Below are 16,833 nucleotides of genomic sequence, written 5' to 3'. Positions count from 1 at the left end.
TGAGAAGACTGAAAAAAAAATTCTCTATCTTCTCCATTCTGTCAGTCCACAGAAATCGGACCGCATTTAGATGTCATCTGAGTGAAGTCTGACGGTTTTCATAGACTCATCGACTTGCATGGTCGAGTGCGAATATTTGATCAAACTCTGACATGTTGCCATTTTTTTCCCCGGACCGGCTCTGTCCAAGGAAAAAAATCAGACATGTGAATAACCCCATAGAATAACACTGGTCCGAGTGCGATCCGATATTTTTTTGGATCGCACTTGGCCCGCAAATAAGGTCATATACACAAGCCTTTAAGAAAGGTCAATAATTAATCAGATTTATTGGGGTCTGACACCCGGCACCTCCACCAATCAGGTGTGTTCAGTTTTGGCGCAGGTCGGATCTACACAGTGAACAGAGTTGGAACAGCACAGCTTCGTTCACAATGGCAATGGCAGCTACACATTGAACAGAGCTCTGCTGTTCTGGCTCCGTTCACTATTCACATCAGGCTGAAACTGGACCTGAAAACAGCCAGTCGCTGGAAGTGTTAGACCCTCAATGATCTGATATTGATGCCTCATCCGGAGGAAAGGTTTTCAATATGAAAAGCCTGAAAAAACAATGTTTGCAGCAAAGCCAGAAATGACCTTCAGGGGACATTACTACTATTTTACAGAGGCGAGACACCCAATTATGCACTAGATAGTTGGCTGAAAAAAAATAAAAGACCTGACTCATTAAGATTGGCATTTTGTACGCCTGTCTAAATGAAAGTAGCACTGGAGTAAAATACGCTGAATTCATCAAGTGGCATGTGTCTCTTTAATGAATTTGGCCCATTTTTCAACTGTTGCGTCCCATTGCAAGAAGTGTCCGCCAGGCAGGGACTAGTGTATATTCGTGATGCAACGTACGTCACTCTTGTGGTGTAAATGATTATGTCGGGCGCTTGGCCACACCCCATCTGATCTCCGAACAACTTTTAAAAAAGTTGGCAAAGCTGCTTGGAACTGGAGTAAAAAAGCCAAAAGTTGTAAACTTCTTACAAATCTTCAAGTTGTGCTAAAATGTTGCGATTTTTCATTTTGTGTTGTGCTAGAACTCTGGAGAAAAATGCGTAATGATCTGGCCCTACAGTCATCACAAAGTCTTTTACCCCGTGATCTAGCACTGTTCGGTGCTTTAGTTTTTTTTCTTAATTCCTATGTGGCCAACATGTGTCTTCTGCCACGGTCCTGTACTGTACTATGACAGTAATGGGAACCATGATGCCAGTTGTATGGCACAGGAATGCTGCAGCCACTGATTGCCTGCAACGGTCATATAGCAGTGATGGAGGTTTGGTGTTGGGACTAGGAGAGTACAGATTTTTGGGGGGGATTGTAATGACATTGGCGGCTGCTTTAAAAAATTATTATATTTTGGATAAAACCCTCTATATAGATGTATCTTTTTTAGCTACAGTCATGACAAAAATGCATCACTTTGCTGCAATTTTCAATTATTGGGGCAAAAACACTGTGGTTCAAACAAAAAATGCAACATGTGAACGCAGCCTAAAGTTCCATTTCTCATGGTCACAAATTACGGTAACTATTAGAGGTTATGGTTGATGCAGGTGCAGATATATCATTGGTGCAACATGTGCGACTACACAGGGGCCCAAGAGGTAAGGGGGCCCTTACCACCTCCAAAACAGGTGAAATTGTGCATTATGATGAGCTATTGCGCTGCAAAGGGCCCATATATTGTTCTTGCACAGGGGCCCTTTTCTGTCTGTATCCATGAGTGGGTTGATGTATAATCCAATTAAAAGTGGACTTGCAGATATTCTGTATAGCTAGAGGATGGACTTTCAATTCTCTTTAGTGGGGCCTAAGTTAATTACTGCATGTAGGGACTATAAGTCTGCCTAAAACACAAGGAAAAAAATAAAACAGAGATTCATAAAAATCTGATTTATTAAGTTATAACATCTGGCCGCTTGCTAAAGACTTGCAATGAGAATATTACACATCCATTAAGTATGAAGAAAAAGACCAGCGTTACCCCAATCCATATGGCTATGAAATCTTGTGCTCGTGACTCACCTGCGGTCTACTACGTATTCACAAGTTCAGCACATGGGATGGAAAGAAGTTCAGTCTTAATTCAGAAAAATATCCATACAGGATAAAAGTGCAAAAAATCAGTACAACTTCATGTGTGGCACAAGTGCCATACACCCTCTTAGGCCACGGCCCCACTATCAGTATTTGGTCAGTATTTGGTCAGTATTTTTTCTCAGGAGTGGGAGCCAAAACCAAGTGAGGAACAATCAGAGAAAAGGTATAATCACCCACTCCTGGTTTTGTCTCCCACTACTGAGAAAAAATACTGACTGAATACTGACCAAATACTGATAGTGGGGCCGTGGCCTAAAGCCGAAGGTGCTTTAATCCCACGTGTTGGACATGGGTTTTCCTCAATTACAGATCCACAGATCTGACAGAAGAACGAGGCATCTTATACCTCATTTATCTCATTATTTCCAAGTGCATTGGTGGACTAGATGCCTGTGAATACTGTGCAAACATCAATGACTGATGTATACAATGTCAGAGCTACTAAGGGTCTTTCCAAGCTACACTGTTGCAATTCTTGCTAAAAAAAAAAACATAGCAGAGATCTCAGCATGCTAAACCACATAGACTCCTGGAGAAAAAAAACAAGATTAATCTGGCCCAAAGCATTGATAAAAAGTCCACCTCAGCTCCCATAAAGGAGCCCTTTAAAATCTCAAATTATACGACAGTATAAAATGCATTCAGGTTAGGCAATAAAATAATGATATCAATGAAACTGCCATTTCATCCCACAAAATTGTCTTTTTGACTAATTTCTTCCGTCTGCCTATAGGATTTCATTGATTTTACTGTTCCTCGCCATTAATTCCCTTTCGTTACGTTTTTTATCACCTCGAGCTCTGGCTGTCGGCGGCTACGGTTAGTTCATACCTCAAGATAAAAGCCACAGATAAATCCACAGGACCAGCTGGCTCCACATTAGTAGAAACAGGACCGGCGTGAACAAGTAGAGAGAGTTTTCTTTTTCATTATCTTTAAGAACAAAGAAACACGACTATATACAAAATGCCGAAGATCTATGGAAAGATGTGGTGCTGGCAACATTGAAATGTCGGTGATATAGGCATTTTACTTGAATTTTTGCTATTGAAAAGGCTCAAGTTATGGTGCGAGTGTGAATTTACCATGCCTGGCACACAAGCCTAGGACTTTGTTCACTTTGCACTTTTTGGTACCAAAAGGGAAAACTGAGAGTGGATCTTAAATAGGGTCAGATTTACTACTGTGAGTTTTGTGTGTGCAGCAACATTAGAAGTAGACATAGCAAAATTGCTGCATTTAGTTTTAGATACCTTTTGTTGCTCAGTTGTAGCAGTAAATAGTAGGATGTGGCTATAAGGAGTATGGCTAAAAAATGTGACAAAGTGAGCCAAAATTTCGCCAAAAAACTGATTAAACCATTAGCTGGTGTAAAGTTAGACAAAAATACACTAAATTTATCATCCAGTATAAGGTACTATGATGTCACCATACCCTATTAGGGTATATGGAGGCCATATAAAACCATGTGCATACGCTAAGAATTGCTTCCTTTGAGTCTTTGAGGGGTTGTCTCAATAATCCTTTTCAGGATCATTTCATCTCCCAATTTCCTGTGGCTTGAAGCGGGGGTGGAGGCTCCTGATTGACACTTTGTACCATTGCCATGGGCAGCACGGTGGCTCAGTGGTTAGCACTGCAGCCTTGCAGCGCTGGGGTCCTGGGTTCATATCCCACCAAGGACAACATCTGCAAGGAGTTTGTATGTTCTCCCTGTGTTTGCATGGGTTTCCTCCAGGTTCTCCAGATTGTGAGCCCCAATGGGGACAGTGCCCATAATGTTTGTAAAGCACTGTGGAATTAATGGCACTATATAAGTGAGTAAAATAAAATAAATAAATTGCCATGGTGGCACCACTGGCCAGAACTATGTGTTCTGCATCATCATTAGAGCTAGGGGACACTAAATCTGGGATGGATCCAGCAATCCAGCCAGCTTCTAAGCAATGCTTACAAGCTCTGCCACAGAGATCATGTAAGTGCTGTGCTCCTTTCCTGATAGCCTGTAGCAGTGGCCAATAACCTTGGCAACAAGCAGTAAACAATAGAATTAAAAAGCTATCCATTTTTGAAAACGAGGAAGATTTTTAATGTCAAGGAATTCGCAAAGTTGCTTGTTTTTACAACTTTGCAATTTTATGCAGTAAAGAAAACTTGAAAATGACGCTTTAAAAAATCCACAAGCAAATCAGCATATAACAACTTAGAACTTTCTATTAGCAGGTAGCTATTTAGGGCAGCTTACACTCTGCCAATGTAGATGAATGAGCTAGGGCCAACATATCATTGGTGCAGCCTGTACAGCCGCACAGGGGCCCTAGAGGTAAGGGGGTCTATTTCCACCTCCACAGCAGGTGGAATTGTGCATCATGAGGAGATATTGGACTGCACAGGGTCCATATATTGTTCTTCAACAGGGGCTCTTTTTTATCTGGGTCCACCAGTTTGAATGACCATCATAAAAAAAGTAGTCTGCAATCTGCAGACTGCATGAATTCCAAATAAACTACTCTATTGCTGAACTGCAATGAGGATTTTTTTGTAGATTTTCCTATTATCTAAAGACATCAGATAGTAGCATAAGGATCTAACCACATACTCAAGCTCAATGGACGAGAGTAATAGTCTCCAATTTTTATCTCCCCTGTTGTTGCAAAACTACAACTGCTAACATAGTGTGACAATGCTGTTGGGGCACACTGGAAGTTTTAGTTTTACAATATCTGGGGAGACAGGTTGGAAACAATATCCTGCACTTCTTTATGTAATACCCAACATCATTGTACATAGTAATAAGTTCCGCATAGAAAAAAATGTAACTTAATTTAGAGAACCTTTTTGTCTCATTCCAACCCAGAAATATTGTCAGTAGTAATCACACATTGCTCCGTCAACTATACACACTAATACAGAATGCCAATTTAAGAGTCATAAACATAAAATGTATCTTAGTATATGTGGAACAGGTCACACATGCCACAGCTACTTGCTTTCATAAATTGCAAACACGTCTATGGACTTCATAATGTTGCAAAGTGTTTTCTTCGTATTTATGTCTCAAAACAATCAATATGTCTTAAAATGTTTTTGGCTATAGTGCAAGAATAACATAAGACATGGTTTAACCAAACTCCGGATCATTAAATGTATATTTGACATACCATTAGCTCCTCAGTCATATGAAGGAGCACAGATACATAAAAAACAAGTAGACAGTGGTCCATATTCTCATTGTCATAAATGCCAAACTATTTGTCATTAAATAGTGATTGCATTTTATATATTATATTTAAGTCTCAAATAACAATGCACATGTAGTGTGCAACAATGGGGGGATGAGGGCAGTTTACATTTGTATATGCCCACAGAAAAAAAACAGGTAGTTGGGTAATAAATGCTAGATACTGTACATCTATACATGATTGTAGACATATTTTGTACACAGAACTTCCTACACAGACAAATTGTATGCAAATAAAACATTGACCCATTTCCACTTTGGTCTCAAAAAAAACACTTTCCAGGACCAGTCCCCCCTTCCAGTTCAGATTAGGAAGTGTGGGTATAATGAATATTCTGTTAGTTCAGCCTTACTTAGGCAAAACCAAAGAACTCCTTCCAAGTGAATATTTCTATAAAAAAAAGTAAAAGTGAAAACTTCCATGTAACATCAAAACTTATCATCAGGAAGACCCCAAAATGCCTGATCTGTCAACGGCACAGCCAGTAAATACAGCAGTGTCAATCAGAATCTCTGATCAAACAGCCTAGGATGCAGGGAAAAAGGAGTTTAAACAGAGTCTGAGCAATGATCTTACCACTGGAGACGAAATTCGACACCCAGGGCAATCACAGATTGGAGGATGTACCTGTAAGATTCCTTTTGACATAAGAGTCTTCAGACTTTTCCCTGGAAGCAGCACATAAAAGAGAGAAGAGACAAGGTGATGAGCTGTGGGCGGTGCACAGAGGGTCAGCAGCAGATAAGGTGACAGCTCACTAGAGTCCCATCATAGGCTGGGTTTACACAGAAAGACTTTGACCCCCCAAACAGACTGAAAACTAAATAATACCTAGAATGAGCACTGTTAAAAAATAAAATCATTATTATAGTTATTTGGGGTGATCACCATTTAACCATGATAGAAACGTTGTCAGCAGTTGTGAACTACCCCCACCAAAAGGACGCAATCATTTTGCAAATTTTAACACAAACATCAATAGTAGGACACAACAGATATTATCCATAGATAATGGAAATCCAAACTTTACCAGTGCACACATATGTACTAGTTTATAGATTGATACATAGTTGTAGAAAGTAACATAAAAATGTAAGCATTACACAAAGTAACAGTAATATAACCCCAATCCTTGCATAAAATAACAGCAACACTAGTACAAAAAGTAGTTGGTGACTTATCAGAAGAAAAAAAATCTAGGCGGAATAATGGAATAATAGAAGACATACGCCACAGGGGCTGGCAGTGCCAATCAGGTGCACCATAGCCAAGTAAACAGACTTGTGTCGCCACCTCCCAGTCTGGAAGGGTTAATGACCTCTTTTTAGCACTGCCCTGTCTATCTTCACCCCCCTCCCTAGAGTAAAGTAGGTGACTCACTCTCTAGACCCTCTCCCCAGACCTTTACCCTGCAAAAGACTGAGTGCTCAGAGTTTCTGCAAGATCCCACTCTACATCTATGAACACCCCCCCCCCCTCCTCAGATCTCGGAGCATTGTACAAAGAATCAGAATAATCAGTGGGAATAAAAATACCCTTTATGTAAATTTTAATCTCTCCAGGAGTCCAACTTCAGAATCAAAATAGGTATCCAAAATCCTTAGGACTATAAAGACCCCCTTATATAATTTTTGCCTTCTACCCTTATCATGATTCTGTGCCCCTGGGTGGAAGAAGGGTGGGTGTGCGGATGTATCTGTGCTGGGGGTATCAATCCCTCCCCATTTACCTCCACAACCCCAGCAGCCTGCGCTTCAGTGCCAAATCCCCATCCGGAGAGCTGGGGTCACCGGAGAGGGAAGGAAGGAAGAGGGAGGGAGAATGGGAGGGCAGGGAGGGTTGGTGTCACTGAGCAGCACCAGCCCTTGATGCTTCCTATAACCACGTTTGGATGTTATCCCCCCCACCACCACCACCACCTCCTTTCCTCCCCATCCATCTAATTAAATTGCCAGGAAGAAACATGGGGGGGGGGGGATTTGGTTGTCTCATATGAGAGCAAAGTCTAATAAATTAATGATCCAACACTAGTAATGACAAGTAATGTGTAAAGGGTTAATCCCTATAGTATCTGACTGTCATCATCACATTTTTAACAGATTCTCCCCCCCTAATACATATATCACTTCTTATATAAACACACAGCACTATCCTCCCATACATAAGTAGATTGTAAGCTCTTGGGGTCCAGTCACTGTCTTCTCTTGGTCTCACTAAACAGTATAGCTCCAGAGGGACCACATTACATAAATTGATAGTAAGCTCTTGGGGTCGGTCTGTTGCACATGTATGCTTTTACAACTGTCTCTATCGAATGGTCTAGTGACCCCCGACAATGATCGATCAATAATAACGATGTGTATGGTGCAGAAAATGTATCAAGCGATTGTGCATTCATCCATACTCTAACGGCCATCCCATGAGATCAGGACTGTTCTGCTGCTTAGCATTATTATCACCCAATGTGGGGCTGATAACAGGGGGAAAAAGAGCAATACAGGTGAGATCCCCCCCAAAAAAAGGTTTACTAGGTAGAAGTGAATCCCTTTCTGCCCTGCAGGCACCCACACAGGGCATCCCCAAGATATGTGATCAGCAGAGACTTTCCCCTAACTTTGGGCAGAGTTTCCCCCCTCCTGCCCCCGGTACCTTTGTGCCTGATGCTCCGCTTCCAGTCTTTGGCCGTCTCCCGTCCGCTCACAAACTGGAACTCGTTGGGGGTGAGCCACTCTCCCCGGTAGCGGATGGAGGGCCCCTTGCTGCCCTGGCACAACTTCTGGATGTAGAGCAGCGCCTTGTTCTCGCCGCACTCCACCTCTATGCACGGCTCCCCCTGATCAAAGAGGGGCTGGAAGTCCGGGATGGAGGAGAACCTCTCCAGCATGAGGTCATCAGGCAGAGGCGGGTGGTGGGGCTCATGTAAGCCCAGGTAGGCGCGGTGGGCATGGGTGGCAAAGAGGTGCTCGTAGGCTGGAGGATGCGGGGTCACCACCGGGATGGCAGCGGTCAGATATCCGGGGATAGTGTCCATGGGTTGATTGAAGGCTGCTAGGGCCAGCTCCTCGCGATCCGGTCTCTCCTTCTTGATGGCCGGCATGGTGTCCCCAGCTTGCCCCGTGATTGCGCCCGGCTTTGCGCTCTCCGGGCTGCGGCGGCTCCTGCCTTGTGTCGGGTTCACAGCTGCTCGCACTGCGCCTCCTCTGCTGATCTGCCAGGCAGCCCGACTGAGACATGACATGCTGGAGAGGAGGGCTGAGCCGCCGGAGACATCATGCTGCCTCACAAAATGCCGCTTATTGATCCCTTATTGACCTCCCCCGTGGAGCTAACTGCGCTGCCCGCGCGTCCGGAGCACCTCGTCTTCTCCTGGCTGCACCCCCTCCTTGTTGCCCCTGTCTTAGTTGCCACTCCTCGCTGCCCCCTGCCTAGTTGCCCAGTCCTTGCTCCCCCTGGCTGGCTGCACCTTTGCCCCCTCCTGGCTCCTCCACCCTCTTTCTGACCCCAGGAGCGCAGTGGGCAGCAGTGGAGGAAAGTTTTGCGTGCGCTCAGCTCTGTGTCCTCCACCTGCCTGCTCCGGGGATAAATGAGCAGGGTGATAATACTGATCACTTAGTACAATGTGAGAGTGGCTGGCGCCTGTCTGTCCCCTGCTCCCGTCCTCGGCAGCGCCGCTCTGGCCGGGTGTGCGCACTGTGCTAGCGCCTGCTCTGCTGGGGGATCCCGCTACGTTCGATGTGTCACACACAGCGGAGTTCACACACTCTCCTGACCAAACAAGACTCCGCTTCTCCGCCGCTTCTCCAACTTGGCCCATTTAAACAGCAGCACAGGCGGCAGCGGAGGGGGGAAGCCGGCGCGTCAGGGGGGAGCGCGACGGACGACGCTCAGCGGCGGCTCCCAGTCTGCGCTGTGCAGAGACCCACGTGTGCGCCGAGTCCTGGAGCAGAAGGACCGTGACAGATCGGGCAGGAGTGGCTCCACATTAATAAGGTTCTGGGAAGCCAGACATCACAAGGTCTCCTCTGTGTGGCCCCTGCACAGTTCACCATGATGGGGCCACACTCAGGATGAACTTTTATAACTTTTAAAGGGAACCTGTTAGCTCCTTACTTATAGAAGTAGAGATATTGGCTGTATTGGTGCATTCTCTATCTTATATCTGTCAGTCACCTATTTATCTATCAATCAATTATCTATCTTAATTAGATAGGTGATAGATATGTCATAGATCGATGGACAGGTGATATATAGATAATAGATTTATAGATGGATATATAGGTATATATGGATATTATCTATTCTATCATTTATCTATCTCTCCCATATCTACAGTATCTATCTTCTATCCAACTATCTTTCTATCATCTATCTCTCTACCTATCTTCTATCTAGCATTTCTCTATCTTTTATCCAATTCATATCAATCTAGTATCTATCCATCTATCTATCTCGTATCTATCCCATATCCATCCATGTATCTATCCATCCATCTATCTATCTCTTTTGTCTATCATCTATGCTATCTTTCTATTATCTATCTCTTCTATCTATTATCTCTCTATCTTTTGTCCAATTCATATCAATCAAGTATCTATCTAATCCCATATCTATCTAATCCCATATCTATCTATCTATCTATCTAATCCCATATCTATCTATCTATCTATCTAACCCCATATCTATCTATCTATCTAATCCCATATCTATCTATCTATCTATCTATCTATCTATCTATCTATCTATCTATCTATCTAATCCCATATCTATCTATCTATCTAACCCCATATCTATCTATCTAATCCCATATCTATCTATCTATCTATCTATCTATCTAATCCCATATCTATCTATCTATCTAACCCCATATCTATCTATCTATCTAATCCCATATCTATCTATCTATCTATCTATCTATCTATCTAATCCCATATCTATCTATCTATCTAACCCCATATCTATCTATCTATCTATCTATCTATCTATCCCATATCTATCTATCCCATATCTATCTATCTATCTATCTATCCATCTATCTATCTATCTCATATCTATCTCATATCTATCTATTATCTATCTATCTCATATCTATCTATTATCTATCTATCTATCTCTCTATCTCATATCTATCTATTATCTATCTATCTATCTATCTATATAGCTATCATCTATCTTCTATCTAAATTAAAATTCAAAGATGCTTTATTGGCAGGACCAAATACACATTAGTTTTGCCAAAGCAAGTGTACAGTAGGGAATAGGGACTGTGAGGGTGACAGGTAATGACTGTAGGGACTATGGATGGCAGCACATCCAAGGTGGGGGCTTAAGCAGTCCATGGCACATCATAGTTCTCTGTATATCATTCTATCTCACATATATATATATGTTGTTTTTTTTTGTTTTTTTTTTATTTATTTTGTGCCAGCCATAAGATATCAAGCATAGAAGGTATTTGCCAATCATGCAGGAAGTGCAATGGGGCGTGTCAAGCACCTGGACAAGCACTTTCTAATTAGCATATGATTACTACACTCGATTTCTCACGGGGTCTCTACAAAAAAAAAGTATAATTTTTATTGGGGGCAAACACCTATACAGCTATACCTCTACTTTCATATGCATAAAGTTGCTGACATCACCGCACATCATATTTACATCGCAGCACTTTTGAAGCAAAATCGCTGTTTAGCCCAGAAATTTAGCCCCCTTGTACAGATTAATGGAAGTCCCAAAGGAGGGGCCAATGGGGATGGTTACATTTTTTAATCGATCGTTCTCTACTGGACAAATCCTATAGATAATTGCCACTGCCAGTATGACTTACCTCTTCCCCCTGCCGGATTCTTCCAGGCCCTGGGTCCTGATGTAGCCAGGATCAAAACCCTGTGTCAGGCAACATTATTAGCTGAAGGTCCGACATTTTACGTGTAGGAGTTCTAGGGTATGAAATTAAAGGGACCCTTACCGCTCCATTGTATAAAGTAGGTAGATACTTTTTCTACAACAGCTACATAAAACAGATAAAGGGATCTGTCACCAGATTTCACAATATAAACTGCATACATTCTTAAATAAATCTCTTACCCCTAATGAGACTAGTGTACTTACTTAAAAATACAGTATATATACGGCCTTTCTGACACGGATTTTCAACATTTTCCTATCTAATATTTAAATAAGAATTTTATAAGTCTGGCTCATAAAATGCTCATTTGTTATCTCAAGCTTGTCAACTTTCAAAGATGATTATACAGCCAATCTGACTTGGAATTTCAGAGTAAGTACCCTAGTCTCATCAGGTCTGAGAGATCTATTTAATAATGCATGTATTTTATATTCTAGAATCTCGGGACAGCTAAAATCAGAGTGTCTGTCGTACTTTATGATGCTTTCAGAGAGGACAGCATAAGGATTTAACAGGTTGCCTTTGCTTTAGGGGTCTAGTTTGGGGGGGGGGCTGACATTTATTTTGGGGTTCGATCTGGGGTATGAAGTAATTTAGAAATCTGGTCAAGGATCTGAAATTAAGTTAATTTCATTAGGCTTCCATTACTTCAGACTTGATCCCGAATTAAAGGAGTTAGCTCCTTGCTTTCATAAGTGCAGAGTTACTCACAAATTGACCAGCTCTCCCGTCCATACAATTACTGCTGATGGAGGAGCGTGTGACCAGACCAGCCAATCAGCCCCCTCCAATTGTAAAATATCTCACATGGGAAATCTACTTTTCCATTGGAGGAGATGATGAACTGGTCTGATCACATGATCCTCCACCAGCAGTAATTGTAAGAGCTGTGCAGTCTGTGAGGAAATGCACTTACAAGAGAAAGTGATCAGCCCCTTTAATTTGGGATCAGGCCTGGAGGTCTTACTAATTAAGGGGTTAAAGTAATCTAGGAGATCTGGAGTATGAATTTATTAAGGGTCTGGTGTGTGAGGTAATTTAGAGGACTGGTCAGGATTCTGAAATTAATTTAAGGGTCTGTTGGGGGTATAATTAAATGTAGACGTCAAGTCTGGGGTATGAATTTGGTCTGGTGTGGTGCTTTAAAGTAATTTAGTGGTTTTGTCAGGACCTAATATTAATTAAGGGGTTTGTGATCCAAATTTATTTTAGAGTCTGCTTTGGGGTCTGAAATAATTATGGGGTCTGATCTATGTGTTGAAATTGTTAGGGTATGTGCCCACGTAGCGTTTTACAAGCGTATTTGATGCGGAATTTCCGCAGCGGAAATGCTTGTAAAACGCTTGGTACAGGGGCGGACACAGACTGTAGTGGGCCCCTGTGCAAGAAATTTTGGGGGGCCCCCCCTGCCCTTCATAAGGCAACAAAGTTATGTAAACATAACCCCCCATGTGCATCTCTCACCCCCCCATGTGCATCTCTCATCCCACGTGCATCTCTCACCCCCCCATGTGCATCTCTCACCCCCCATGTGCATCTCTCACCCCCCCATGTGCATCTCTCACCCCCCCATGTGCATCTCTCACCCCCCCATGTGCATCTCTCACCCCCCCATGTGCATCTCTCACCCCCCCCATGTGCATCTCTCATCCCCCCCATGTGCATCTCTCACCCCCCCCATGTGCATCTCTCACCCCCCCATGTGCATCTCTCACCCCCCCCCATGCATCTCTGATTCCCCCCACTCCTAGTTAATTAATTGTATTTAAAAAAAATAAAACTTGTTATACTTACCCCCATGCAATCCCTGCAGAATCCTGGCGCTCGTCCACGTCGCTGCCACCAGGTTCTCCTGACGTTCGGCCATGTGACGGCGCCACATACATAGCCATCAGCTTTTGTTTTGGCCAAAAGATTTTTAAAGCCGCCACCACGATAAGGTAGACTCTTCTGGGCGGGCCCTACTCTAACCTATTAAAATTTTCTTAAAATATCCAATACTCTTTTTAGATATATTTTTATTTAGTTTTCTTTAAGGGAATGTGTCATATACATTTTTTTTTTAAATGACCAATAATACCACATACAGGGAATACCGCCACACCATGACCAGACCACATATTACCACAACATAGTGACCGAATAATACCACACAGAAGGGAGAAAAACTGCCACACCATGACCAGACCACATATTACCAGTGACATTATACACAGGAGCTCTGTATATAGTGTCAGTGTACAGGTAATACAGTGATCACCAGTGAAATTATACACAGGAGCTCTGTATATAGTGTCAGTGTACAGGTAATACAGTGATCACCAGTGACATTATACACAGGAGCTCTGTATATAGTGTCAGTGTACAGGTAATACAGTGATCACCAGTGACATTATACACAGTGTACATGTAATAGACTGACTCACCGGTGACGTCTCTAGGTGAAGTCCTTCATCTTCGCTTTTCTCCTTCATCCAGCACAGACCGCCATCACGTCTTCCAGCCAGGACTCGTCTCTGCATAAAATAACACAGTTATCTAGAGCACATTCCCCAACTTCTACATTATGCAGCTGAATACAGACGTGCATCCACCATCAATATATGGTTAGTTATTATGCAACCTACCATTCCAAATATAAATTGTAATCCACCACTGTGCCCCCATTAACTGTAAATAGGCACTTAATATATAATTTAATTAGAACCTCTACTCTTTCCGCCAATTTGTTACCAGTCACACTCCTGCATCCGCAACGCCCCCTACTCTATACTTCCTGCTTCCCGCATTCAATATTTCATGCACCCCCTGCCCCAATTCATTATATCATGTCCGTGCTCTCCCCACCCCATCATCATTTATCATTTACTCTCCCCCACCCCACATTCGTTATGTGCAGCTCATTATCCCCCTACTCCCAATTCCCCCATGTGCAGCTCTCAAACCCCCCCATGTGCAGCTCTCATCCCCCCCCATGTGCACATCTCTCACCCCCTCCCCCACATGTGCCCCTCTCTCACCCCCCTCCCCCACATGTGCCCCTCTCGTCCCCCCCCCACATGTGCCCCTCTCGTCCCCCCCCCACATGTGCCCCTCTCATCCCCCTCCCCCACATGTGCCCCTCTCTCATCCCCCTCCACCACATGTGCACCTCTCTCATCCCCCTCCACCACATGTGCACCTCTCTCATCCCCCCCCACATGTGCATCTCCCATCTCCCCCCCACACATGTGCATCTCCCATCTCCCCCCCCACCACATGTGCATCTCCCATCTCCCCCCCCACACATGTGCATCTCCCATCTCCCCCCCACACATGTGCATCTCCCTTCCCCCCCCCACACATGTGCATCTCCCTTCCCCCCCCCACACATGTGCATCTCCCATCTCCCCCCCCACACATGTGCATCTCCCATCTCCCCCCCCACACAAATGTGCATCTCCCATCTCCCCCCCACACAAATGTGCATCTCCCATCTCCCCCCCCACACACATGTGCATCTCCCATCTCCCCCCCCACACACATGTGCATCTCCCATCTCCCCCCCCACACACATGTGCATCTCCCATCCCCCCCCACACACATGTGCATCTCCCATCTCCCCCCCACACACACACATGTGCATCTCCCACCCCCCCCCACACACACACACACATGTGCATCTCCCATCTCCCCCCCACACACATGTGCATCTCCCATCTCCCCCCCCACACACATGTGCATCTCCCATCTCCCCCCCCACACACATGTGCATCTCCCATCTCCCCCCCCCACACACATGTGCATCTCCCATCTCCCCCCCCACACACATGTGCATCTCCCATCTCCCCCCCCCCACACACATGTGCATCTCCCATCTCCCCCCCCCACACACATGTGCATCTCCCATCTCCCCCCCCCACACACATGTGCATCTCCCATCTCCCCCCCCCCCCCACACACACACACACACACACACACACACACACATGTGCATCTCCCATCTCTCCACTCCTAGTTAATTGTATTTTAAAAAAAAATAAAACTTGTTATACTTACCCCCATGCGATCCCTGCAGAATCCTGGCGCTCGTCCAAATCGCTGACAGCAGGTTCTCCTGACTTCCGGTCATGTGACAGCACCGTCACATGACCGGAAGTCAGGGGAATCATGAAGGCGCTGCTGCAACAGCGCAGCTCAGCGCTGAAATGTCCCGGACCCGGCGCATAGCATGGGGCCGGGGGCCCCATGAGGAGAGAGACGCACAAGAGGGGGGCCCCCGAGGGGGCCTCTACCGGCCGGGCCCCATACTGGAGTCAGGGCAGTCATGCCCTGATGGCGGCCCTGCTGGAGGCTGGAGGGGCCCCCTCTCCCTCGGGGCCCCCGTTCAATGAACCGGCTGCACGGGCGGTAGTTCCGCCCCTGGCTTGGTAATCCGCACCCCATGGTCCCCAATGAGAATCCGCAAGTTCTATGCCCATGCTGCGGATTTTTCCGCAGCGTTTTTGATGCGCACAAAAATCTGCAGCATGTCAATTAATTTTGCGTTTCCGCATGCGGAATTGCCTTTTCAATGCAATTAAAAACGCAAGGCAATTCCGCATGTCGAAAACGCGCGATAAACGCTTGCGAAATTCCGCATGCGTTTTCCGGGAAAGTACATGCGGAAATGAAGCGCAACTTTTCCGCTTCATTTCCGCAACGTGGGCACATAGCCTTAAGGACTCCTCTCCAGGGTCCTTATATGTATATAGATAGATAGAAATTAATTTTTTTATTTATTTTTTTTGCTAAAGACAAGAAACAAGGGAGAAGGGAGGGGCCAAAGATGTATTGGCAGCAGACTGCAGTGGTCAGGAGAAGTTGTCATGGTGGTCTGGGCTGGATAAAAAAGAAAAGAGAATGGGGGGAAATTTATCAAGACCGTCCATAGAGCCACCACGCACCTGCTATGGAGCCCGTGACTTAAGGGTGCCGGATGCCACTCAGCACCGTGGCCCCTCTCCTCCCATGATCACAATTTCGGTGGTATCTGCACCTCCATGACGTGGGTACGTTAAACAGGCTGGTAGATCACGGAGCCTCCACCATTCAACCTGCGCCAGTGAGTCTGAGAACTGATGTCACCTCATCGCGCCTGTAGTGTGGGGTCTCAGTACTCACACTGCACAGACTGGAGCAGCGTCCAGGGTAATGGGACTAGGTGAGTAGTGTGTTATTTTTTAATGTCGGTAATTGTGGGGGCCATCATACTAAATGGGGGCTTGTGGAAGCTAGTCAAACTGAATGAGGGGCTGTTGCTGGACACATACTGAATGGGTGACTTGTGGGGGCAATTATACTGAATGGGGGGCTGGTGGTGGCCATAATACTGTGTGAGGGGCTGCTGGGGACTGTCAGAGACCCCATATTGAGTTGGGGACTGTAAGGGCCCCCATATTGAGTTGGGTACTGCTGGGGCCCTCATTCTGTGTGAGGAACTGTGGGTGCCCTCATATTGAGTAGGGGCCAGTGGGGACCCTCACACTAAGTAGGGGGCTGTGGGAGCCC

At 44.9% G+C, this 16,833-nt stretch overlaps 1 protein-coding gene across 8 annotated transcripts in view; it reads right to left on the bottom strand.

Moving 5' to 3' along the window:
• SAMD11 (sterile alpha motif domain containing 11) overlaps positions 1–9,339 on the bottom strand; it is a 180,701-nt gene extending 171,362 nt beyond the window's left edge. Inside the window, exons 1-2 of one of the 8 annotated variants that reach the window (XM_073656947.1) lie at positions 8,049–9,339; positions 5,976–6,067 (exon numbers count right to left, since the gene is read on the bottom strand). In XM_073656947.1, the coding sequence (XP_073513048.1) occupies positions 5,976–6,067; positions 8,049–8,637 (681 nt within the window). In that variant the 5' untranslated portion in view covers positions 8,638–9,339. Of the gene's footprint in view, positions 1–5,975; positions 6,068–6,779; positions 6,801–7,128; positions 7,238–8,048 lie in introns of those variants that run through there. The other 7 variants (XM_073656944.1, XM_073656946.1, XM_073656945.1 and 4 more) reach the window with 7 other exon arrangements.
• Positions 9,340–16,833: the final 7,494 nt, after the last annotated feature.

Source organism: Phyllobates terribilis, unplaced genomic scaffold (assembly GCF_046119375.1).
Source record: "Phyllobates terribilis strain yellow unplaced genomic scaffold, ASM4611937v1 Scaffold_12__6_contigs__length_324123572, whole genome shotgun sequence".
In the NCBI taxonomy this organism is placed as follows: domain Eukaryota; kingdom Metazoa; phylum Chordata; class Amphibia; order Anura; family Dendrobatidae; genus Phyllobates; species Phyllobates terribilis.
This window is presented reverse-complemented; position numbering and strand designations above follow the sequence as displayed.